Source organism: Mercenaria mercenaria, chromosome 3 (genome assembly GCF_021730395.1).
Source record: "Mercenaria mercenaria strain notata chromosome 3, MADL_Memer_1, whole genome shotgun sequence".
NCBI lineage: Eukaryota > Metazoa > Mollusca > Bivalvia > Venerida > Veneridae > Mercenaria > Mercenaria mercenaria.
In genome coordinates this window covers 5,162,298-5,188,506 of record NC_069363.1, presented here as the reverse complement: position 1 = coordinate 5,188,506, position 26,209 = coordinate 5,162,298, and the positions used below count along the sequence as shown (strand labels likewise).

At 33.9% G+C, this 26,209-nt stretch overlaps 1 protein-coding gene across 2 annotated transcripts in view; it reads left to right on the top strand.

Annotated features, from left to right (window-relative positions):
* Nucleotides 1-20,955, top strand: part of LOC123525545 (uncharacterized) — a 69,717-nt gene extending 48,762 nt beyond the window's left edge. For both annotated transcript variants that reach the window (XM_045304673.2, XM_045304672.2), the window contains exon 4: nt 17,902-20,955. In XM_045304673.2, coding sequence (XP_045160608.2) covers nt 17,917-19,989 — 2,073 coding nt within the window. In that variant the 5' untranslated portion in view covers nt 17,902-17,916 and the 3' untranslated portion in view covers nt 19,990-20,955. The remainder of the gene's footprint in view (nt 1-17,901) is intronic.
* Nucleotides 20,956-26,209: the final 5,254 nt, after the last annotated feature.

Below are 26,209 nucleotides of genomic sequence, written 5' to 3'. Positions count from 1 at the left end.
ACGATTCTATTTACAAAACGTGTCATTCTTATTCTATGTTATGTGATTGTATAATTTGTATAGCGTTGCTGTGCTATTTATATCGCGTGTGCTATTTATATCGCGGGAAATCCCACATACAATAAGAATATCAAGCTTACAAAAACAATAATGAATATACAAACAACAATAACGTTTTTTACAATAAGAATATCGAACATACAATAAGAATAACGACATATAGAATAACAGTGGTAACACTTAGAGTATGAATGACGCGACATTGAATAACAACAACAAACATACAATAATAATAACATACATATATAATTTAGCAACGTTTGACATGCCATATTCTCAGACTTGAAAATTTAACGTTTCAATCTTAGTTGCGTTTTATAATTTTAAATTACAAACTGCAAAATATTTTGCAGTTTGCAATTCTAATTACAAAGTGCAAATTAGATTGAAATCTTTAAAAAAATAAGGCTTGATAGGCAAAAAATAATAGATTGTTTCTTAGAAAGAGAATCGCCGTTCATATATACTGAACAGCAAAAGAAACTATCCAGATGTATAACTTTGGTATTTTTAGATACACTGAAATAACTTGAAGTTTTTCTGATCCTCGATTCCTGGCTTATCCGTGTTAATAAATAATCGTCACCGTGAGTTTGTGTCCATTTAGCCTTGTTAATGGATTATGGCTATATTTTTTCAAATTCAATTCTTCCGCTGAATTTTTTAGTCAGGATGAAACCTTTAACTTAGGCCATGTTTCGAAATGGGGTCATCTCGTGTTTCAAAAATAGTTCACAAAGTAAAATCGAATAAACCTTGTTGTAGGCGTTGACAGGCGTATTTTCATTTATCTTCAATGAATATTTAGAGTCTTGCATCCATCGATTTGATGAACAATAGGCCGAGTGAAAAGGGGTAGTCTCATGTTCTAAACTTAAGTTCACTGAGGTCAAATAATGAAATCCCTTTGTATGCCAATAGAGTGTATTGTTCAATTTTCTTGTAATTTGTTCTCGAATGTAACCTTGATAAATTGCTTAGGCCGGTTCAAATTGGGTCATCCGGAAAAAAAACTAGGTCACAGGCAATCCAGATAAGATAAGCGTTTGTGTATGCAAATAGATGTCTAATATTTTGTTCAAAAAATTGACCACATGATTTTGGTCAAATTGATTCCTTGATGGAAATCTAGTCCGACTTGCGAAAATATGTTCATCTTGGTGTTTAAATTTTACTAGGTCAGTAAGGTAAAATCAAAGAAGAAGCCTTACTGGGTTTGCGATAGACTGGATTTAAATTGATTTCATTTATATTTTGGTAACAAATGATACCTTAAATGATTATCTTGGTAGTTTTCGAAATCGGGTCTCTGGTTGTCAAAAAACTTTTAGAAAAAGTTTAATAAGTCACGTAAACCAATGTGATATGCCCATTAGCTGCTATAATGTCTTCTAATCACTGTAAATATATTTTGGCAGAATGAATTACCTGATATAAAATTTAGGGTAAATATCGAGCTGTGGTTATAAAATATCTAGGAAAAAAAAAAAACCTTTTTAATGGTAGACTTTTTTTAAATGTCATTCATAAATCTTAGCCTCAGGGAATTCACCTTGATAAATCTAACCGTGTTTTAACGTAAGGTCACCGTCAATTTAAATATAAAGGTCAAGTCAAATAATGACAAGAAATGACATTCTGTATGCTTAAGGGATGTATTTTCAATTAATATGTATGAAAATTTGTGTCGAATAGATTTCTTGATGAAATCAGGTGTTTGAATATGGGTTATTGTGGTCAAAAACCTATCACTAGGTCAAATTTTAAAAGGTAAAAATTTTTTTTTTTATGCTGATAAAGAATGCCATTTTTTATAGTTTTTCATGATTTGGTAAGATTATTCATTATAATCTGGGCGAGTATAATATTTTTTGGGGATATTAGTCAAAAACTGCACTGGCAAACAAAAGAAAAAATTGTATGATAGGTACTCTATTTTTCAGTTGATCTTCTTTTTTCAAATCATATACCTTAATAAAATCTATCGAAGTTTGAAATTAGGTACATCAGGAGCTCAATCAAATCATTTTTGGTCATTATTTTTGAAAGAAAATTGGATTGTTTTATTTTGGGAGTCGGACATTTTTTGGGTCCAATCTTAATGTTGGTCAGATTTTTTCCTAAATTCAACTATGTGAAACTCGGTTTTTACCTATTAGAGTGTTTTTAGGTACAGACCTTATTGCAGATTTGGCCCTCTTGTTTAATTAAAAATTCAGATTTCTTGGAAATTGCTTTTCTCTCATAAATTACACTTTTAAACTTAATAGTTGTTAATAAAGCAGAAAAAAAAATAACATCACGTGAGTTAGTAGCACATAATAGCCGTTTTACAGAAATCATGGTATTTCTTGGTTAAGTTTTTGTTGGCAGTTTTCTCCTAATTGCTGTGCTCGCACACTTTTAATCATAGTTGCCTGCAGCAAGAAACAACTCTTTTTTAATTTATCCCTTTTGGAGTGAAAATCATCAGTGTTTCATGGATTAAGTTTTAGTTAAGGAATTTTCTTAATTACTAGCAGCTTTGAAACTTTCAAACACTGGTCTATTGTTGGACAACTGAAAATTCACTGTTTGTCGAATTATTGGTCGCTAAGGACTGAAAATCCCTTTTGAGTATTCTTGTATCCAACGATTCTCTAAATAACCAAACTATTCTTTGAAAGGAATACTTTGTTCCCATAAGGATTTATCAAACCAAACTTTCTTGATTGCAGATATGGTTTGTAGTTGAATTCAGATTCCTTTGCTTATGTTAGTCATTTTTCTCCTAATCTATCAAATATTTTTGAACTTGGTACTTGTGCAATTCTGCGATGTAACTCATTAACATAATATTGTGCTTTTAAGAATTGCCCAGGCTTAAAAAGCTGGGTAATTACGGATACAAAAATAGTTCCAGCAGGGCTCCAGATAAGATGCGTAATTAGGTAATTACGTATAGAAATATGCAAATACGCATGTCTAATAATTTCTATAGCTTATAAAAACGTATATAAAATTACAGAAAAAGCACACAATGCTTTTTTAAAAACAAAATCTGAATCGTCTGGATTGCGTTAGGTAACATAGCCGATCAGCCTTAATTCTCCCACATTGAACGTAAACACGCATCATATGATTTCTATAAACTTTGCGTGGGTTGAATTTTGCAGTCAGTAAACGGATTTAAAATTTTCGGAAGAGAAGCTCTTACTGGGTTTTCTTAGTTACTACTGATATTAAAAATGATTTCAATTATTTTTTTCGAGAAATAAACAAATCGGCGAAACATTAAATTGTATTTTCTTGTAGTTTTTGAAATCGAAAGTAGATCGTCTGTGTTTGTCGAAACGAAACAACTTTTTTATGAAAAGATTTAAATAAGAGGTAATTTAGCCGTAAACTTCAATGTCAGATACTGCCAATTGCTGCTAAATGTCTTCGTATCATCACAATTTGTAAAATATATTGTTCAAACTGGAGAAAAGTGTAATCGTATCCGGATATAATATTTTGGGTAAATATCGAGCTGTGTTATGAAATTTTAAGAAAAAAACTAAAAACAAACTGAAACTGGTAGACTATACTGTCAGTACATCAATCATTAGCCGACTCAGGCCATTCAGGCCTTTGATTTAAATTTAACACGTGAAGTTCTTCAAGCGTAATGTCACCGTCAATTTATATAGTGGTATGAAGAAAACAAGTCAAATAATGACAATGACAATGACAATTCTTTATTTGCTTCAAGGCCTCCGGCCCATGCAAGGTATATACAATATACATATACAAGCTTTCAAAATCAGTATAGTGGGGCGTATATAGATATAAACATATAATTAACAGTGTTGCCATATGGGTATTGTTTCATAAGTATTTACCTCCATCAATCTAACATCTAAATATCTTGCGCTAATAAAATTTGTAAAAGATTCTTTCTTTTTTCAAATGCATTATAAAGAAATACCGCCATTGATTTTATCAGTTCTTCATTTCTTGTAGACATAAGAATATTAAATTTATTTACATCTGGGCGAGTATAATATTTGCTTGGTATATGTAGTACACGGAGATCTCTATAACATCCACAGCGCAACAGGAAATGGTACTCGTCCTCAACAGATTGGTATCGATAGTTTACATTTTTTTATTTTCTCTTTTCGGTATTAGTATACCTTCCTTTTTCAATTTCTAAATCCATACTACCTAATCTAAAAAATTTAAAATAAAAGTATCTGAACTTTCTCAAATTAAGTACATGCAGGTATAGCTCAAATTCAAACTCATTTTTAGCTCATCTGATTTTTTGAAAAAAAATGATGAGTTATTGTCATCACTTGAGCGGTTGTCGGCGTCGGCATCGGCGTCTGCGTCGGCGTTGCCTGGTTAAGTTTTATGTTTAGGTCAGCTTTTCTCCTAAACTATCAAAGCTATTGCTTTGAAACTTGGAATACTTGTTCACCATCATAAGCTGACTCTGTATAGCAAGAAACATAACTCCTTCTTGATTTTTGCAAGATTTATGGCCCCTTTTGTACTTAGAAAATATCAGATTTCTTGGTTAAGTTTTATGTTTAGGTCATCTTTTCTCCTAAACTATCAAAGCTATTGCTTTGAAACTTGGAATACTTGTTCACCATCATAAGCAGACCCTGTACATCAAGAAACATAACTTCATCTTGCTTTTTGCAAGAATTATTGCCCCTTTTGGACTTAGAAAATCAGTTTTCTTGGTTAAGTTTTATGTTTAGGTCAGCTTTTCTCCTAAACTGTCAAAGCTATTGCTTTAAAACTTGCAACACTTGTTCACCATCATAAGTTGACCCTGTACAGCAAGAAACATAACTCCATCCTGCTTTTTGCAAGATTTATGGCCCCTTTTGGACTTAGAAAATATCAGATTTCTTGGTTAAGTTTTATGTTTAGGTCAACTTTTTCTCTTAAACTATCAAAGCTATTGCTTTGAAACTTGCAACACTTGTTCACCATCATAAGCTGACCCTGTACAACAAGCAACATAACTCCATCCTGCTTTTTGCAATAATTATTGCCCCTTTTGGACTTAGAAAATCATTTTCTTGGTTGAGTATTTTGTTTAAGTCAACTTTCCTCATAAACTATCAAAGCTATTGCTTTGAAACTTGGAATACTTGTTCACCATCATAAGCTGACTCTGTATAGCAAGAAACATAACTCCTTCTTGATTTTTGCAAGATTTATGGCCCCTTTTGTACTTAGAAAATATCAGATTTCTTGGTTAAGTTTTATGTTTAGGTCATCTTTTCTCCTAAACTATCAAAGCTATTGCTTTGAAACTTGGAATACTTGTTCACCATCATAAGCAGACCCTGTACATCAAGAAACATAACTTCATCTTGCTTTTTGCAAGAATTATTGCCCCTTTTGGACTTAGAAAATCAGTTTTCTTGGTTAAGTTTTATGTTTAGGTCAGCTTTTCTCCTAAACTGTCAAAGCTATTGCTTTAAAACTTGCAACACTTGTTCACCATCATAAGTTGACCCTGTACAGCAAGAAACATAACTCCATCCTGCTTTTTGCAAGATTTATGGCCCCTTTTGGACTTAGAAAATATCAGATTTCTTGGTTAAGTTTTATGTTTAGGTCAACTTTTTCTCTTAAACTATCAAAGCTATTGCTTTGAAACTTGCAACACTTGTTCACCATCATAAGCTGACCCTGTACAACAAGCAACATAACTCCATCCTGCTTTTTGCAATAATTATTGCCCCTTTTGGACTTAGAAAATCATTTTCTTGGTTGAGTATTATGTTTAAGTCAACTTTCCTCATAAACTATCAAAGCTATTGCTTTAAAACTTGCAACAGTTTTTCACCATCATAAGTGGACACTGAACATCAAGAAACATAACTCTATCCTGCTTTTTGCAAGAATGATGCCCCTTTTTAGACTTAGAAAATCATGGGTAGGACAATATTTCTATTACACAAAAAAAAAATCAGATGCACAAGTTTAGCATTTAGGTTTAAATTTACATTCCAATCTTGTTTATAAATATCCTTTAACCTATTTTCAAACATTTTTAAAAAGCCCGACTCATACTGCACATTTTGACTTAACCATACATGACCAAAACCATGACTCATCAAACAATTTTTAACAGCAGTTACCCAGTTTACATATCCATTCGTATCATCATTTAGCATCATATTATAGCATTTCTTCACAAACCTATCATTGGGCATTTTCAGAATTTTCATCCAGTACTTAGTTGACCTTTTGTATGTTGTTATGTATAATGGGTATCTACCACAGTCTCCTAAAATTGCAACATTAGATGTTTTCTGTTTAGCACACATAAACCTTTTACATGCGTAATACTGAGCACGTTCTAGTTCATCAAACTTATATATGCCCCACAGGGCTCCGGAAATTTTGATAACTCAATCGGTCCGAAACGAAAATCGTGACATCGGTGCTACCTCACCCACCACATTCCCAATATTACATATTTTGTAAAACGTGATAGAGTAAAGAAATAAGCATGTCATGCATTAAAACTAAGTTACCGGTCACCGCGAGTTACCAGACAGACAGACAGACAAATTCTTTATTTCATCTCAGGTACATATGTACAACATGAGGAAATACAAATATTCTGCAAAGAACAGTTATACTTCCAATAGTGAAAATATTATAGCCAACAATGTACATTAAAGGTTGAAGCAAGATAACAGCATTTTTTTTGGTCATCTATGGGGGAACTCAAGTATGTTCAAACGATTTGCAATTGATGTCAAGATAATTTAGATATGTGCATTTCAACTTTTGGTATAATTTATATAAATAACGGGAATTCGGCAATGAGACATGCAGAGAAAAGATCACGTCTCCCTCGATCAAACATGGTTCTGAATCCAACGAGCTGTGACCCACTTTACACATAACATTGCCTCACACACGTGATTTAGTGATGACTAAGCGCTAGCAGGTTATTCCAAAAACCGGTTACTATAATTAGTGCATATATTTATAGGACACTATTTTTGGCTATTCGACACGCGCATATAATTATAAGATAGGATTTTGTAAATTTGATATGTCTTTTGCATTTTAATCACATTTGTGAAACAAATCTATTTTAACTAATTAAAAGAGTAGAATTTTATTCCAGATAATTTATAAAGGAAAAGTAGTTCCATTTGCGGATATATTTAGTGTATTTAATGCAATTAGGCTCTGCACGTTTTGACCCAGTAATTCAAGTGTGCTTTACTTTTTTTTTTTAAGTAAAAGTTGTAATATTTCTTGGAATAACCTGCTTAGTAATCAAAAAAGTGCATATATAATAAACATGGATTAGTTGCTGCATAAAACATGTAAGTTGCAATAAATTATAGTACATAATGAACGCTGTTGAGAGATTTTCTATGTAAGCTAATCAAAACTTACTTAAGATTATTCTTATGAAATTGCATATTCTAATTAAACTATTCTCGTTCGAGCTAGACATGAGCCGAGCAAAACTGTGCTCATTATCAACAATGTTTGCATCCTGAAGAAATGATTGTCGTTCATGGTTAAAATATGTACATTTAAGCAAATAATGCTGTTCCGAGCCTATAAGGCCGGAGTCACAGAGCCTGCAAATATTATCAAGGAAGGCTGTCCCATCCCAGCGGGCTGTTTCAATTGGAAGGCGGTGGTTACATGTTCTATACTTAAACATTCTAATGAAGTGTTCTTTTGGAAGAATTTTAAGGTACGGCTCCAATTCAGTTTGTTTTTTAAAAGATGAGTAGATCTTGCCTTTATTGGATAATTGAAGTTGGGCTTGCCATTGTTGTTTATTTTGATCTTGAAGTATTTGCTTTACTAATTTACATGCATTTTTATTGACAATTTGGTTTTGCTGATGCCAAATATCTGGTCTACCTATGCTCTGGAGAATTTCTCTTATCTTATTAATCCATTTGAAATTTAAATCGGGACGATTCAGCATGTGGGTGGTTTTCAAAATAATGAAGCAAAAGTGTGACATAGGGGTTGAAAATTCAAACTTATTTCTGATGGTGGTCATCTATTTTTTATTATAGCAAATACTTCAAATTTGAAGGAAATAACTTTGGGGAAGTGTTGAGAAATGCCAATCAGAAAATATTTCAGCCTTTAATTCGAAAGTTCAGTGAATTTCCAGTAAGGTGGGTGATAAATGTTGCATGGTTTTATGACAAGGAAATATGTATAACAGTAATTTTTTCAACATAAATGATAAGTAATGGGTGTATGTGTACGGTTTGAAACTTATTTAATCATATGTTTGTGGACATTGGTTTTTAAAATCACCCTTTCTGCACAAATTTGACATGAAAATAAAACTTTACCTAGAAAAGTTGTTGCTGAATGCAAAATAACTACCATATAATTATAAAACCAACTTTTTTCTGACATGTTGCATGTTTATAAACCTTATGCCAAATTTCAAGAATGTCCAGTAATTCTAATTTCTAGAATTGTCTACTCAAAATTGAGTTATTTTACAGATGCACAGGGGACATACTGAAGATCAGTGTAATATTCATCCATTATTAGTTTTCTATTCATAAAAAGACTACTGGTAATAAACTTTAGACAAATACTATCAAAAAAAAGTTTATTCCATAAAATAACTACAAAATTGAAAATTTTCACTACAAAACCATGAAAATTCAACAAAATGTAATGCTTTAAATGAAAAATAAGTGACTTTATACATAACTAACAAACTGAAATCATTTAATTTAAATGAACTGCTTATTCATATTAGAAAAATGACAAAATACCATGCATGATAAAATGGAATAGTAAAATTCATACATACTTTATAATGTTACTAAAAAGGGTGCACAGGGGACAAATTGTATCAAAATATTTATTCATAGAATATGTTCATGGTAAGTAAAATTCTTTTAACTACATAATATTTACTAGTGAACATTTACATATTTAGGTAAACTTAAGAGCTTAAGAAGCAATAAAATTGATATTTCCACTTTTAAACTTGAAAATTGGCAACTTCGGAAAAAATGCAAACAATGAATTTTTAATTGTCCAGGGTTTCTTATATAATGCTAAATTATCAAGTAATGCCTAAATTTTGCATACACACTGCTAAGAATAAAGAAATGCCACCACAAATTACAGTAATGCTATGATAATTGATATATGTCATAAAAAGGGTGCACAGGGGACATCACTTTTGGCCTTGTGAATGTTTAACAGTCAGTAATATGTGAAGTTGAAGGCTGCTTTTGTATCTGTTGTAACTCCCTTTCAAGGAAAATAAAGTAAAATCCCATTTTATTTAAAGAATAAAAGATATCTGACACTTAACAACTGAAAAGGTGCACAGGGGACATTTTTAGGTGTATAGACATTCATCAAGTTTCTGAGAAAGTCGATTTATTAAAGAAAAAAATCATACTGTGTCTTCACAGCTGAAAGGATAAAGATCTTAGAAAAACATTAAGACTTTAGAAAAGTAATAGGGTTATGAAATTGTAGTGTTCAACATTTAAATTTAGTATTTTTTTCACTATTTTTCGTGAAAAGGGTTCCATCACAAGATGTGAAATAGTGTTAACAATAAGATGTAGGTAAAGAAAAGAAGTATTTTATTTAAATGTGCAGAGTTTAAGTTACATTAAAAAGCCACAGCTGTAACAATAAAGCATGATTTTAAAAAGTAAACCTCAGTTGAAAACTATACTTCATGTAAAATGTCACACTTTTTTGGGTGCACAGGGGACAAAATTAGCTATATAATTTAATATAACTTTAAAACTGCTTGAGCCATCAAGATAAAATTCCACACATTTATTGAGTACATTGATTTGGATATATTTTGCTCCAAAACACATTCTAAAACTGAACTGAATTAAAGTAAGGTGAGAGAGAAGAAAAAGCTTCATTATTTTGAAAACCACCCATGTAGGTATAAATTTTGTGTGATAACTTGTCTTCCTTGCCCAAAACTAAGCGAGACCAGAATGAAATCATTTTAGTATATACATCAGTATATATGGGATATCTCCCGAATTCTCCATAAAGCATATATTTAGGGGTACTTTTACAAGAGAATGATATTCTCCTAAGAAAGCTATTTTGAACTCTTTCTAACAAATCAAGGTTTTCATAACCAAATATTTCAGATCCATATGTCAAAATTGGTGCAACTGTATGGTCGAAAAGTTTAATGGTTAAGTCTGGTGGCAAATCAGCATTATTTGTTTTAGTAAAGAGGAGATAAAGGGCCTTTTCAGCCTGTTGGCTTACATGTTGTCGAGCTTTTAGAAACGATCCTGATGCAGAGAAAGTTAGTCCAAGGTAATGATACTTAGTGTTTCAGTGTTATGTGTGATCGTTACTTTGTTTAAATTTCGATGTTTTTCCTGCTTTCCTGCAGGGATAAAATTGCCGGCATTGACACCGTGTACGTAACTAGTCTAAAAGCCAACGCACGTGACTTTGGTACCGTATACACGGCAGATACTTTGTGATGTTTCCTCATTCTTTGACGGAATTCTATAAAAATACAATGCGTCAAAGTGAATTACACGACACATATTCTCTGCTAAACAGCCTCAGTATTTTAGGAATACTCTGTCGCGGACCGAATGTGTGTTATGTGAACACTGAGATCGAATTTCATATAGTACCAAAAGGTCACGCGGGTTGGCCACGCATATTTCATTTCACTTACGTTGTACTTCAGTAAGCAACTACATTATATAAAGTTATATGTTCTCTTCTGATGTAAACAAAATTTCATTCTGAAACGTTTTTTAAAAGACCAATTTGATAAACAGCGCCACTTCGGTTTTCTTTATCATTCATGTTTGCCGGTCCAGTTTTTTTTGCTTTTTCTTTTTTGTTTCAAAGACGATTTTCTGCACTAGTTTCAACTGGAGCCCCAACAAATGAATCATGTAATTTTTTCAAATCAAGTAATTATAAAAAATATTTTTAGCGGTTTTCCATGTGATGTCTTTTTAAATCAAAGACTTATAATGTACATGATTAAATGCAGTGACCATTTGTTTTTTACCCGTGATCAAACATAACCTTTTTAAATAAACCATCCGTCTGATTCTAAATAAAAGAAGTGGATCCCCGTCGAAATGATTTGGATCCAGTCAGAAACATTTGGAAACCAGTCAAAAATGTTTAATACATGGCAGTCGGCTGTCTGCTAACATTAAAGGAGATCGCTGATTGCGTCATGTGCTAATTACGGACCGATTTTCAAAGTGACAATCAGACCGATTGACACGTTTATTGATTATCTGAGGGTGCGACCAACAATTTCCTGCTTGGCAGGTGATCGTGTATTGAGATATCAGACCGAAATTTATACTTTTCTCCATTTTTACGGGACCGATTTTTTTCGTTTTTTCACTTCACGAATCGGTCTGAAAAGTCAATAATCGGTCCAAAACCGACAAACCGGCAAATTTCCGAAGCCCTGATGCCCCATATTTCAGAACCGTATAGCAATTGAGGACAAACTTTACAATCAAAAATTTTAAAAAATACAGATTTTGACAATTGACCACAGTTGTATAGTGAATTTAGAATAGAGATTAGTACTCTTTTCCCTTTAACACATAGGTCATGAACCATACAATTCATAGATAACTGTCTAGTAAATGTCAATCCAACATAACCAAATTTATTTACAACTTCAATCTCAGTATCTTTATATTTCCATTTTTCATTCCTCATATCAATTCATCCAAATATCAATTTAAGTATTTTATTTAAAAATAACCCAGTTATACATGTGGATAGTTTCTTTTGCTGTTCAGTATATATCTCGAACTGCAAAATGAAAATTCATATTGCAATTCGAACTTTAAAATGCAAAGTGTTTTGCAGTTTGCAATTCAAATTACAAAGTGCAAATTAGATTGAAATGTTAAATTTCAAAGCCTAAAAATGCACTTCATATGAATCGTGAATCGCAAAATAAAAATTCAAAATGCAAAATGTTTTGCAGTTTGTAATTCATATTACAATGTACAAATTAGATTTAATTGTTAAAGTTTCATTTCTAAAAAGCCCAAAACAATAACAGCTGTGAAATTCTCAGAAAGCAACGCGGTTCATACAAATCTTGAATTGAAAATAAAAATTCATTTTGCAATTTGAATCGCAAACTGCAAAACGGTGGTTTTCAGTTCGAATCGCAATCTGCTAAACAGTTTGCAGTTTGCAATTCGAACTGCAAAATGCAAAATAGTTTGCGGTTTGCAATTCGAATTGCGAACTGCAAACTGCAGACCAACTTAACACCTATGGAATTCGGATAACATCTTTTCGGATACGAACGTTCAAGCATACTTTACCTGTTACATGTGACAGCTTTCTAGCGTTTAATTTTCATTTTGAAGTTTAATGGTGAAATGTTATGCAATCATCACCTTCTGTAGCATAGTGAAATAACCTGGTGACTTCTGTCAGCAGATAAAAATTGCTTGGAAAAAAATTTGAAAAATGATGGACTCAACTTCTTTCAGACTTACAGTCATTAAAACATTCAACATTAAATATTTGTGTAAGATGACTTTCTCTTCGAATTATTATAGTTGTGCTTAATTCTGTGATTGTTTTTAAAAATCTGTTGTAGGACAATCTGATCCATTTAATTCTAAAAGCCTTAATTATTAATCATTATCAAAAGCTTGTTAGTGTTAGTTTGACGAAGAACCTATATGTGCGGCTGCACGAAGTTGACTTAGCCAAGAGTCACTGGTCAGTCTGATGAGGATATGTATCCACAAAGTCATCAGTCGCTTTCACCAGCACAACTTACCAGGGTTGACTTGTTGACTGTTTCAAGAATATGAAAGTCTGTGAAATTGATCTGTAAATCTTATCACACTGAGTTACAGTTAATTAAACATAAAAATCAGTAATTGTGTTCTTTTTGGCTTTAACAAGAATGGATATTGAAATTTGTACTTTTTCCCAATTTGGCAAAAACGCCGCGAAATTCCCAATCGCAAGGGTATGGGTCATGTTCCCAAAATGGTGAGAAAAAAACCTGTACAACATGGATGATACCTCCAATTTTAGGTGTATTTTGACATACCTGTACCTGGTAAGGATTTTTTTTTGAATTTCTTCCCTTTGTTGTTCCTGTCCTTTGGGCTTCAACAGTCTAGTTCTTTATACCCCCACCAAACATGTTTGAGGGGGGTATATAGGAGTCAGTTTTGTCGCGTCCCGTCCCGTCCCGTCGCGTCCCGAAATCTATTATCTCAGTTATTACCAAATGGATTTGATTCAAACTTAAAATACATGTTCCACCTTATCACCCACATCATGTGAAACAATGTGCATAACTCTTGACACCAAGTTTTCATGAATTATGTCCCCTTTTACTTAGAATTTAAGGTTAATTTTGTTGTATTTTCACTATATCTCAGTTATTACTAAATGGATTTGATTCAAACTTAAAATAGATGTTCCACCTCATCACCCACATCATGTGCCCACATCATGTGACACAAGGTGCATAACTCTGACACCAAGTTTTCATGAATTATGTCCCCTTTTACTTAGAATTTAAGGTTAATTTTGTTGTATTTTCACTATATCTCAGTTATTACTAAATGGATTTGATTAATCCCCCGCCGTGGCGGAGGGATTATAGGAATGGTCTGCTTCCGTCCGTCCTTCCGTACTTCCGTCCTTCCGTCCGTAACAAATTCGTGTCCGGTCCATATCTCCTAAACCCCTTGAAGGATTTTCATGAAACTTGGGTCAAATGATCACCTCATCAAGACGATGTGCAGAACCCATGAGTCAGCCTTGTCGGTTCAAGGTCAAGGTCACAACTCAAGGTCAAAGGTTTAAGCCTGCCATTTTGTGTCCGCTCTATATCTCCTAAACCCCTTGAAGGAATTTTATAAAACTTGGGTCAAATGATCACCTCATCAAGACGATGTGCCGAACCCATGAGTCAGCCATGCTGGCTCGAGGTCAAGGTCAAAACTCAAGGTCAAAGTTTGAGCCTTCCATTTATTGTCCGCTCTATATCTCTTAAACCCCTTGAAGGAATTTTACAAAACTTGGGTCAAATGATCACCTCATCAAGACGATGTGCAGAACCTATGAGTCAGTCATGCCGGCTCAAGGTCAAGGTCAAAACTTAGGGTCAAAGGTTTGAACCTTCCATTTTGTGTCCGCTCTATATCTCCTAAACCCCTTGAAGGATTTTCATCAAACTTGGGTCAAACGATCACCTCATCAAGGCAATGTGCAGAACTTATGAGTCAGCCATGTCAGCTCAAGGTCAAGGTCACAACTGAAGGTCAAAGGTTTGAGCCTTCCATTTTGTGTCCACTCTATATCTCCTAAACCCCTTAAAGGAATTTTATAAAACCTGGGTCAAATGATTACCTCATCAAGACGATGTGCAGAAATTATGAGTCAACCATGCCAGCTCAAGGTCAAGGTCACAACTAAGGGTCGAAGGTTTGAGCCTTCCATTTAGTGTCCACTCTGTATCTCCTTAACCCCTTGAAGGATTTTCATCAAACTTTGGTCAAATGATCACCTCATCAAGAACTCATGAGACAGCCATGTCAACTCAAGGTCAAGGTCACAACTGAAGGTCAAAGGTTTCAGCTCTGTATCTCCTAAACCCCTTGAAGGATTTTCATGAAACTTTGGTCAAATGGTCACCTCATCAAGACGTTGTGCAGAATTCATGAGTCAGCCGTGTCAGTTCAAGGTCAAGGTCACAGCTAAAATCAAAGGTTTTACCCTTTCACTATCCATAGCAGTGGCGGGGGATTTAGCTGTCTTTCAGACTGCCTTGTTAAAACTTAAAATAGTTGTTCCACCTCATCACCCAGATGATGTGACATAAGGTGCTTAACTCTGACATAAATTTTTATGCCCCCACCACCTTGGGGGGGCATATAGATTTGCTCTTGTCCGTCCGTCCTTCCGTCCGTCCGTCCTTCCGAAAATGTTGTGTCGCGCGTAGCTCTGAAAGTATTTGACGTAGAGTCACAACTTTAGAGATGTTGGTCAGATGTGTAGTTGTGCACCTGGGGTTTTGCGTCCTGATCATTCAGTCATGTAAAGTTATGGCCCCTGACTTTGTAAAATTGGTCATTTTAATGTTTGTGTGCCTAGCTCAAAATATATGACTAGAGTCACAAAACTTAAGGCATGTTGTCACATATGTAGTTGTGCACCTGGGGTTCGCGTCGGATTTCATCAGTCATGTAGGAGTTATGGCCCCTGACTTAGTAAAAAAATGGGTCATTTTAATGTTGTGTCGCGCATAGCTCCAAAGTATTTGACCTAGAGTCACATAGTTACAGGAATGTTGGTCATGTGCGTTGTGCACTGGGGTATCGTGTCGATTCATCCAGTCATGTAGAGTTATGGCCCTGACTTAGTAAAATTGGTCATTTTAAGTTGTCGGAAGCTCAAAGTATTTGACTAGAATCACAATTTACAGGATGTTGGTCAGCATATGCAGTTGTGCACCTGGTTTGGACGTCAGATTATTCAGTCTGTTGGAGTTATAGCCCTGACTTAGTTAAATGGGTCATTTATGTGTGTCGTGCGTAGTCAAAAGTATTTGACCTAGAGTCACCAAAGTTTCAGAAATGTTTAGCTGCATGTGCAGTTGGACACTGGGTTTCGATCCGGATTCATTCAGTATTGTAGGGTTCTGGCCCCTGACCTGGAAAAAATGTCATTTAATGTCATGTAGTGGGGCATCTGTTGTCCCATGGACACATTTTGAGTTTATGAATTATGTCACCTTTTACTTTGAAATTAAGGTTGATTTTGATGTATTTTCACTATATCTCAATTTTTACAAAATGGATTTGATTCAAACTTAAAATAGATGTTCACCTCATCACCCACATCATGTGACACAAGATGCATAAACTGACACCAGTTTTTCAATAATTATGCCCCTTTTTACTTAGAATTTATTGGTTAATTTTGTTGTATTTTCACTATATCTCATTACTACTGAATGGATTTGATTCAGACTTTAAATAGATGTTCCACCTATCACCCACATCATGTGACACAAGGTGCATAACTCTGACACTAATTTTCTTGAATTGTGTCCCTTTTACTAGAAATTTAAGGTTATTTGGAGTATTTTCCTATATCTCAATTCGATTGGCTTAGAGCTAAGGGAAGTACCTTGTTTTAACTTTTGTACTGAGTTTCTTCCCCTTAAATTCCAGGAATTAGTCTATTTTTAGAAATCCTATTTTTAGATTTTCAATATTTTAGGTATTTTTCTAACATTTTTATTATAAGTCCTATGTAAAAAGTAAAAACATTTTTCTTTGGTAACATGGGTTGGTAAGACAGTTTTTTTGTATTCACTTTTAGTGTATATCTAATATAAGAGATTTAATATATTTACTAGTATTACTATACTAGTATTATACTAGTATTACTTATATGTGGAAGCCCAGGATGAAGTACTCCAAAGTATTTTTTAAGATTTCTTATGGTTGCCATTCTTCTGTGACAAGACCGTATGGTGGGGGTATGAGTCACTCCTGTGACAGTTCTAGTTAAATTTTTCTCCCATCCTCTGATGTAACCCTTCAGGCGTATATTGCCCTGCTTGGCGGAGCTCTTGTTCAAAATGTTGGTGTACTGCTTATTTTGAGATTTTCAGATATCTTAATTTTAAATATGTCAATAAACACTTAAGTGCTCTTACAGGGTTTTTCCCTTATCAAGTTTCCTGCAGTAAAAGGAAGCAGTCTAAAAGTTAAAAAGTATGCTTTTCCCGGTTTTAAAGTTGTAATTCCCAAATGACTGTAAACTTAGTTCTTTTTGCTATTTTACAATAGTTGCTACTTTGTAAGTTATTATATAGTTTTCAGTAAGCGAACAAACGCTACTTAATAAGAATTATAAAGCTGCCATCCAACATTTCCAAATATTATATGGAACAAAATTCTTTATTTATATATCATAATAATTTTCTCTTTTTTTCACAATCTGGACAATTTATGGAGAAATTTTCCCAATTTTAACTTTGTTTTGTGACATTCTCACAATGATGAAAAAGATCTGCATAACCCTTATCATGCTGGACACAAATTATTCTGCCTTTGCAACCAATCAAGTCTAATCAAGATCTGCACTGTTCGCCATTCAGTCAGTATCTTTTTGGTAAGCACCCCTTTTAACAGTTTATGATACTGTTCAAACTGAAAGACGGACCAGTTCATTATAGAAATTTGGTATGGCAAAGGTTAAATTAAGTTTATATGTGTGCTATTTATAGAACTGTGTCAGGTCATGCATATTAATGAAAGTAGTCCAGCAGCATACAATACAAAAGGTAGAATACGGAATTTAAAAGGTAGAATATGGATTTTTTTCTGCCTGTTCATGTTTAATTGTGAAATACAAGTGGATTTTTTTACAGAATTTATATAGGTATGTAATGGAATATGATATAGATATCTGGCATACCAGCTCACACGAACATTAATATTGGCCTCATGCTGCTCATAAACGTTTTTATACACCCGTTTTGGAAAAAGCGGGATGTATGTGATGGCACATGCGCCTATCCATGACTTTAATTGTTTTACTATATTTAGCGACATATGCAGTAATGAATGTTACTGACTGTTTACAAATGAAAATTTGATGTTCTTCTGGAGGCATACTTATTTGAAAAAATCCCTAGAGAATACCGGTATACTTTTTGGACTCTCTTCTTTTGCCCTTTAAAGAACAAAGTTATTATCCAAATTAAATTGTTATATTGCTCTAGGTACATTTAAGTAAGTATAACCATTAATTAATCTTGTTTGTTTTCAGCACCATCTGTTGAACATGGAACTTAAAGACACATCAGGTATTACTCTGCGTGTTGGGGAGAGGAAAGTCAAGGTCAAAAGAGCTGTTTTGAGTGAAAATAGCAAATATTTCCAGGCACTCTTCACCGGGCAGTACTCTGATTCAAAGAAAGAAGAACTAGATTTGACAAAAGATATAGGCGATATTAAAGATCTCAGATTACTTCTCCAGTTCATAAAAGATGATACTGTTGAGATCACAAATGTGAATATAAAAAAAGTTCTTCAGCTTTCTACTTTCTTCGTGATAGATAAATTGATTGAGAAGTGTGGAAAGTTCATGAAAGACACCTTAAATGTTTCAAACTGTCTGGGGTACTATTTCTTGGCAAAGGAACACACCATAAAAAAGGTTGAAGCTGTAACCAGTTTGATGTTGGAAAATCGAATGCATGATTTATTGATATACGAAGATGAAATCAAGCAACTGAAAGCAGAAGAAGTCCAACATTTGATAGAAAAAGATTTCCTTAGGTTCTGCACTAAAGACAGTGTTCGTGACTTTGTGTTTAAATGGCTGGACAATGTTGACGTTCTTGATCAAACACATCTTGATGTTGTGTCTGCAACTGTAAAATACTTTGAGGAGATGGAAAATGTCCGGAAATGTCCTTTAGAAACTGACTGTCCTAAAGCAGGGAAAAACTTGGAAGATATTCTGAAGAAACATACAGAGCTTGGAGAAGAGATGAGGGAAAAGTTTCAAAGAGTTTTACATGGACTGACTGTGGAAGAAAATAAGAGTGCTGAAGCAGGAGAAGGCAGTGAAAGCCCAGAAGGGGAGAATGTCCTGGCTGTATTTACATTCTCAAATAGGAAGTACATCAAAAGGGTGTCTACTCAAAGAACGACAAGGAATAGTTCAAGGTCAAAGCAGAAGGAAGTTCTTTTTGATATTTGTGTATACAATACTAACACAAAGTGCTGGTATAAGATAGAAACTTGTAAGATGGACACCTATTATAGCAGAATCAACTACAAAGGCACCATAAGGTCAATTGTCAGAGCTTTTCCACCACACATTTATTGCACAATGAATATAGCGGGTGATTACGTTTTGCTCCAAGATGATGAATTTGATCCTACAAAGTTGGTGATATATGATATGAAGAATGACAAGTGGAGCTCTACAAAACTTCTTGCTCTTATAGCCGAGTATGTTGAACCAGGAACAAAAATTTTAGATAGGTGTACAGTGTACTGGAATGATTCCACTTTCATTATCCTCAAACTGTATGCGAAGTGTGAATTACGCCAGCTTCCTATTTTTGCCTCTGGTATGCTCTTTTATTGTTTCCAGATCTGTCCGTTAGCAGATGGAAAACTTCGGCTTTTGGAGATCTTCAGAACTGATTTAGTACCATGTCAGCTTGGTTTCTTAGCAAATGAGACCTTAGGAACAATGGTAGGGACAAGTTCAGTCTCAAATGAAATGTTGATTTTGGATAATACTCTGGCTGATCTTGATCTGGCTTATGTGGTCGACCTTACGCCGTTAAAAGATGGTACTGCAGCAGGGCGCTTGCTTGATTTCAAATGTATACTTGATTCTGAACATGACGAAGATGAAACTGAAAGTATATTTGAACATCTTTCAGTTGAAATCCTGGAAAGGGAGGATAGGTTCTTAGTATTCTGCAGTACTTTTGGTGAAGAAGTACAAGTGAAATTCGAATATTTATACAAGTCTCAAAGACTTGAAACTGTTGCAAATGGACTTAAGGTTAAACTTCCTGTTGATGGAAAAGAGGATGGTTTCCATTCAAGGGATAGGTCTAGCAGGTGTGATTTTAAGGGCTCAAACTGGATGATTGTAGAGATGGACGAGTACAGCAGTTCTTGCAAAAAAGTTACTGTGCAAGAGTCGAGTGGAGACATTGTGGTGGAGCAACATACTCCTCCACCATTCATGAATGTAATTTCCATCAGTGCCAAACATGTTAGCAAAGATTTCTTCTCCAAATGGACACCTGTGAAGAATTTTCTTGAATCCCCCTCAGAGAAAAAAGTTGGGAAAAGCAAGGTGAAAAGAGAGACCTCATCAGTTTGAAAAGTACTTTAAGGAACTGTTAGAATATTTTTTCTGGAACTGTAAAAAGGTACTTTGTGGAACTGCTAGAATGTACTTTGTGGAACTGCGAGAAGGTATTTTGTGGAACTATTGGAATGTACTTTGTGGAGCTGCTAGAAAGAATTCTGTGGAGCTCCTATTGAATAATGTAGGACTAAAAGATATAACAAGTTGTTATTTTTCAATTGTCATAGTTAAATAATGAGACTTTTAAATTTAGTTTATTCTTAGTGAAAAAAGGACAGTAGAACTTTCCTATAAGACCAGTAGTTGCAGTGTAATGCATGACCAAACAAAGGCACTTAGTGAAGGTTGTGCATGCCTTAAGGTTTAAAGTTACTCCATGGAGACTGCTGTAATTTTCAGTTGTTAGGTTATATGATTATTTTATTTAAATGAGGCTACAGGTTGATTGCTCACAATCTTAGTAGTCCTGTTTCAGCCAGGGATTATAAGTTGCTCTTATCTGTTTGTCCAGTTTTTCTTGTCTGATCCATTAAGAGATATAATTGATAGTAGTTAATTGATAATGAGGCATCATGTGTTGTGTGCAGCAGCCAGGCCCCTAGCTAAAAGGTCAAAAACACATTTGGAAATCAAAGGTCAACAGGACTTCTTTTCCTGTCTGTTCTGTAGTTATTAATATTACATTACACAAATGTTCTGTATAATAAGACAACACATCTTGCTTAAAACAAAGACCCATTCCTCTGAGGCCAAGGTCAGACATAGTTGTCAAAGGTTAACAGGAATTTTTGTTACTATCCTATCAAGAGATTTTAATATTAATTGACACAGATATTTCCCATAATAAGACGTTGTGTCATGTGCAACCTTCAGAGGTCAGTGCCACACTTCTTGGTCAAAGGTTAACATGGTATTAACAGGGTCTTTTTCATTTCCAGACCATAACTCTGCCATACATAGCAAAAATATTCCAGATAATTAGACACGTCCTGACAAACAAAAGATGTATATAGTTGCTAAAGTGAAGATATTACAGTAGTTTATTTGTTTTTGTTACTGTATTAAAATGTTAACGATGTAGTTGCTGTAAAACAGATGTTATTTATGTAGTTGCCAAGTTGAAGATGTTATGTAGTTGCTGCTGTGACAAAAATATGTAGTTGCTGCATTTAAGATGTTAGTTATGTAGTTGCTGCAGTGAAAATGTTAGTTACATAGCTGCTACTGTGAAGATGTAGTTGCAGTGTTGAACATGCTAGTTATTTAGTTGCTACATTTAAGATGTAAGTCATGTAGTTGCTGCATTGGAGATGTAAGTTTTATTGTTGCTGTATTGAAGATGGTTTGTTATGTAACTTCTGTAGTTGATACATTGAAGATGTAAGTTGTGTACTTGCTACATTAAAATGTTAGTTATGTGGATGCTACATTGAAGATGCAAGTTATGTAGTTGCTACATTGAAGATGCTAGTTTTTAGTTGATACATTGAAATGTTAGTTATGCAGTTGATACATTGAAGATGCAAGTTATGTAGTTGCTGCATTGAAATATTAAAATATGTTGTTGCTACACTGAAATTTTAGTTATGTTTCTGCTACATTGAAGATATGTTATGTAGTTGCTTCATTGAAGATGTAAATTATGTAGTTGCTACATTGAAGATGTAAATTATGTAGTTGCTACATTGAAGATGTAAATTATGTAGTTACTACATTGTAGATGTTAGTTTTGTAGCTGCTGCATTGAAAATGTTAGTTATATAGTTTTTGCATTGAAGATGTTAGTTACATAGTTGCTGCATTGAAGATATTGGTTGTGTACTTGCTTCATTGAAAACATGTTGTAACTGTATTGAAAATGTTAGTTTCTTACTTGCTGCTGTGAAAATATTAGATGATAAATGGCTGCATTGAAGATATTATGTTGTTGCTACATTGAAAAGATTAGTTATTTAGTTGCTGAAATGAAAATGTTAGCTATATTTATGTAGTTGTTGCAGTGAAGATGTTAGTTATTTAGTTGTTGCAGTAAAACTGTTAGTTATACAGTTGCTGCAGTGAAAAATGTTAGTTGCATTGGAGATGTTACTTGTGTGGTTGCTAGCTAGCAGTTAATCAGTTTGTCAACAGCTAAATAATAACATTCTAAGATTTTATTTTAGGCAGCTACTGATATTATGTGTTTTTCACCTTTGAAAGTATTTAAATTGCACTGCCTAACCATACTTGGCTTTTGTTGCTGATTATTCTTGCTATCATTGTTGCTGATTATTTGTTGCTATTATTATTACATAGTTAAGTCTTTGATTGTAAGAAAAGGAAGTTGTTTTACTTAAAATGTTTTAGACTTTTTTTGTCGGGGCAGGGGACACTTCGATTTGCCAGTGTACATACTGTCCATCCATCTGAATTTGTTGGGTGCATATTTCAAAAAGTATTTGGCATGGAGTAGTTAGGCCTCATAGAATTGTTAATCAGCAAGTAAAGATATGCACCTGGGGTAATTTTTTGGTCTTCATTCTTCAAGATCAGAGGAACCGCCCTTTGCTTTGTCAAAAATATGTATAAAGGGCATTAAGTTGCATGTATCTTAGAAAGTGTTTGACCTAGAATCATTAAACCTTATAGGAATATTGTTCAGCATGACATTGTGAAGTTTTGCACCTGAATGTTGCATGTATCAAAAAAAAAATGGACCTTAATATGCATAAAAGCTTTGACATTTTGTGTTGCATGTATCTCAGAAAGAATTTGACCTAGTCCTGAAACCATTTATAGGAAAATTATTATATCTCCCACCTCCTCTGACACCACAGGGCGGATTTACACCAGACAAAATGAGACTTCAACAAAGTGATCATTGCCTAGCCAAGTTATGCATATCGGCATGTTCATGTTAATTGATTTTCAGTGGAGTTATGGCCCTTGATTCATCATATACTATGGTATTTTTGCTTATTTTCTCTTATCATTTTGCAGACTTTCACCAAACTGTTCAAGAGTGACCTTTCAACCTTACAAAAGTATTTTATCTGTCTGCACAACTGCACTGATACCACCAGGAGGAACACCAAACTTAATGAAAGTGATCATTGCAAAGCTTAGTTGTGCTTATCATTGGCATAGTCTGGTTAAATGATTTTCAGCAGTGTTATTGGCATTTATTTGTCAAATTTTTTGATGCTTTGGCAACTTCCCTTAATCCTCAGGGCAGATTTCTACTAAACTTCACAGGAAATATCAGTTCCAGGCCTACCGTAGTTATTTGACTTAGAATGATATTTTGTGCACAGGTCTTGAAAATATCTTCGAGATAACTGGAATTTTGAGATGGGTGAGTTGAAGATACTGAGTTTCAGCTGTATCTTGATGCTTGTATCCATACCCATACCCCTAATCCACTCCCATCATGCATGATACCCCCAACCTAAGGAAATGTATGTACATTTCTTAGTCTTGCATTGTTAACAAGTAATGTATGAAAATAGAGTGACAGAAAGAGGAGGCACAAGTGTCATATGGACAAAAAAAAATTTTCAGGGTTTTTTTTGGGGGGGAGGGGGGGGGGGGGGAGGTGTGAGAAGGGAGGTTTTGTGGGGTTTTTTCTCAAAATCATTTTGTTTTTGCTAATTTTGATAACATTGCAGAGAATAATTATTATGACAGGAAATACTTTCAGAGTGAGTAAATTAGAGATTGTATAGTAGGTCAGATGGATTTTTCAGTCATTATTTTCTGCAGAGAAAAGGTCATTGATATAGGAGCAATTTCATAGTGGGGTAGGGGCCAAGTATAGGCAAGAAGGGCCAAGCTTTTACCAGCTATCCTTGATTTTTCACAGCGATAAAAACTAAATGTTCTTTCTTTTTCTGTTGTACTTCACTATGCCATTTTATCATGAATACTTATTTTTATTTGTAAGCTTCTTTTTGTTCCCCACTGAAGACTGAGGGATATAGTTTTGGTGCTGTCAGCCAGGGTCATGTCACAAAAGTTGGTATGAAGGACTGTAGTAAAACATGGTAGAAATGTGAACTATAATAAAGAAATGTGGCCCTGCAAGTTTCAGTCTAATTGCAAGATAAAAGCACGATTTTTGCCCTTCGTATGTGTGTATATATGTATATAGTACTTTTTTTAGTGACTTTATTGTTTTTGCTATACCCAGGACATTTTTAGGATTTGTATTTAATGTTAACTGCTATTTGGAAATGTGGCCCTTCAAGTTTTAGAGAAATTGCTTGAGGAACACAGGCTATGTGGCTTTTAGTACTTACATATGTATCTGTTTTGGTCACTGGAGTTTCAGTTAGGAATATGGTATTGTAACCAAACAAGAAATACAGAAAGCTTTCATGGAGGCCAGTTTTATGCTTTGGTCAAAGTCAAGATCAGGACTTACTAAAAATAGAAAAATTGTTTTCTCATATAATTTGAGTTAGGAAAGAGGAAGTTAGATCAAACTTGGTAAATAAGTATAGCTTTTATGGATAACAAGTAATAAATTTTTGGTAGATAACTTAGTTCAATATCTTTGTTACTAGATATAGTGAAACAACACTTTCCAAAGTGTCATGGTCTCTAGCAATTAATATGATCTATAACTTATTTTTGAAATTACCTTGGCTGGTCGTTGTAACTCAATTGCTGGAGCATAAGATTCAGTCTGTGTGAATTAATTAAATGTAACTGAGACAGAAAAATGTTGGTTTTTAGCGGATTAAAGAAATTGTTTAAAGTTATAATTGAGAGAGAAAGGTAATTAATACTATCTTGATTTTGAGAAAAAATATGCATGTAAAATACATCTTAAACCTTGACCACATACGTGTGGATAAATCAATATTTGCTTGCATTGAGTTAAAGAAACATAATTACTGGTTACTACTGTTTTTGAAAAACAGACGCCGATAAGGTCAAGTTTTTAATGTGTTTGAAAATGTCACATGATTGTGTGCTTTTATCACACATCACAGTTCCTTTCGATGGTTATGTGTAAACAAAGAATGTGATCTTAAGTTTCCAATTTTAGTTGGCCTATCCAGGTTTGGTTGGTTAACAGATGGCTCAAAACCGTGGATAACTGGAGTATATTGCTCATCTCCTTGCGACTTCGAGAGATCTATATTTTACTGTACAGAAAAATGGTTTTTTAGTCTGATTTAGTTAGGAATTAGGAACTATGACCAAACTTTGGGTTGCTTTGGTCAAGGTATAGGACGGTGTTACTAAATATAGAAAAAAAAGTTGGGTTTCAGTTTGGAATGAGAGGTAAAACTTTATAGAAATGAAGGTACAGTTGTATTTTGGTTTGCTTAGGCCAAGGCCATCATTACATATGTACTTAAAATATGAAATATGTTTACTGAAGTAAGTTCTGTTGGAAATGAGATATTTTAAAGAAAAAATGTTTAAACTGTTTCAGGTTAATAACTTAGTAAGGAATGAGACATCTGGACCAAACAGAAATACAATTTGAAGATATAAGTGTTTTTGTAGGCAACAAGAGCTTTTTCAAGGTCAAACATTTATGTTGATAAGGCTCAGGATACCATTTCAGAATCTGCTTGTTATTCTTATTTATTTTTTGCTAAAAAGCAAGTATTTTTGGGCCAAAAGTTAGGGAACCAAAGAATTTAATGCCCTTCTCCTTACTTGCAATGTTATGAAGGGGTGGAATCCCTGCATGGTTCCCACTGCCCCAGTGCCTAAGAAGGTTAACCTTTAATTGAAAGCAACTGGAATTTTTTGGGAATGTACTGTTGCACTGTGTTCACAAAACTGGAAAAGATTTTAAAATGTACAGTGAAATGACAGTCTAGATGCTCAAGTGAAATTGATGAGACTTTGCAGATACTTAAATTTCATGTTCAAGTCTTATCTATATGTAATTATAGTTCATTGAATTCTAAGCTGTGAGCTACTTAAGGTTTCTGCCTGTTGTATGTAACAGATATTTTGTTAGATTTTCATGGTGTGGTTACTGGTACGTTTTTGGACCATTTTTAGCAATATATTGTTTCTTTTGTCATCTTGGATATTGATAAAGAATGTTCATTTTTTCCTGTAAAAAGTAATTTTATGTTATATTGTTTATATATCTTAATTGCAAGTTAGATTTCATTGTTTTGTTGTTTTCAGCCCTTGTATGTTTGTGCAATTAATTGTTTAAAATTTTGCCTTTTCCGAGACCAAAAAAAATCAGTAGAATTTTAGATAAAACAATAACAGT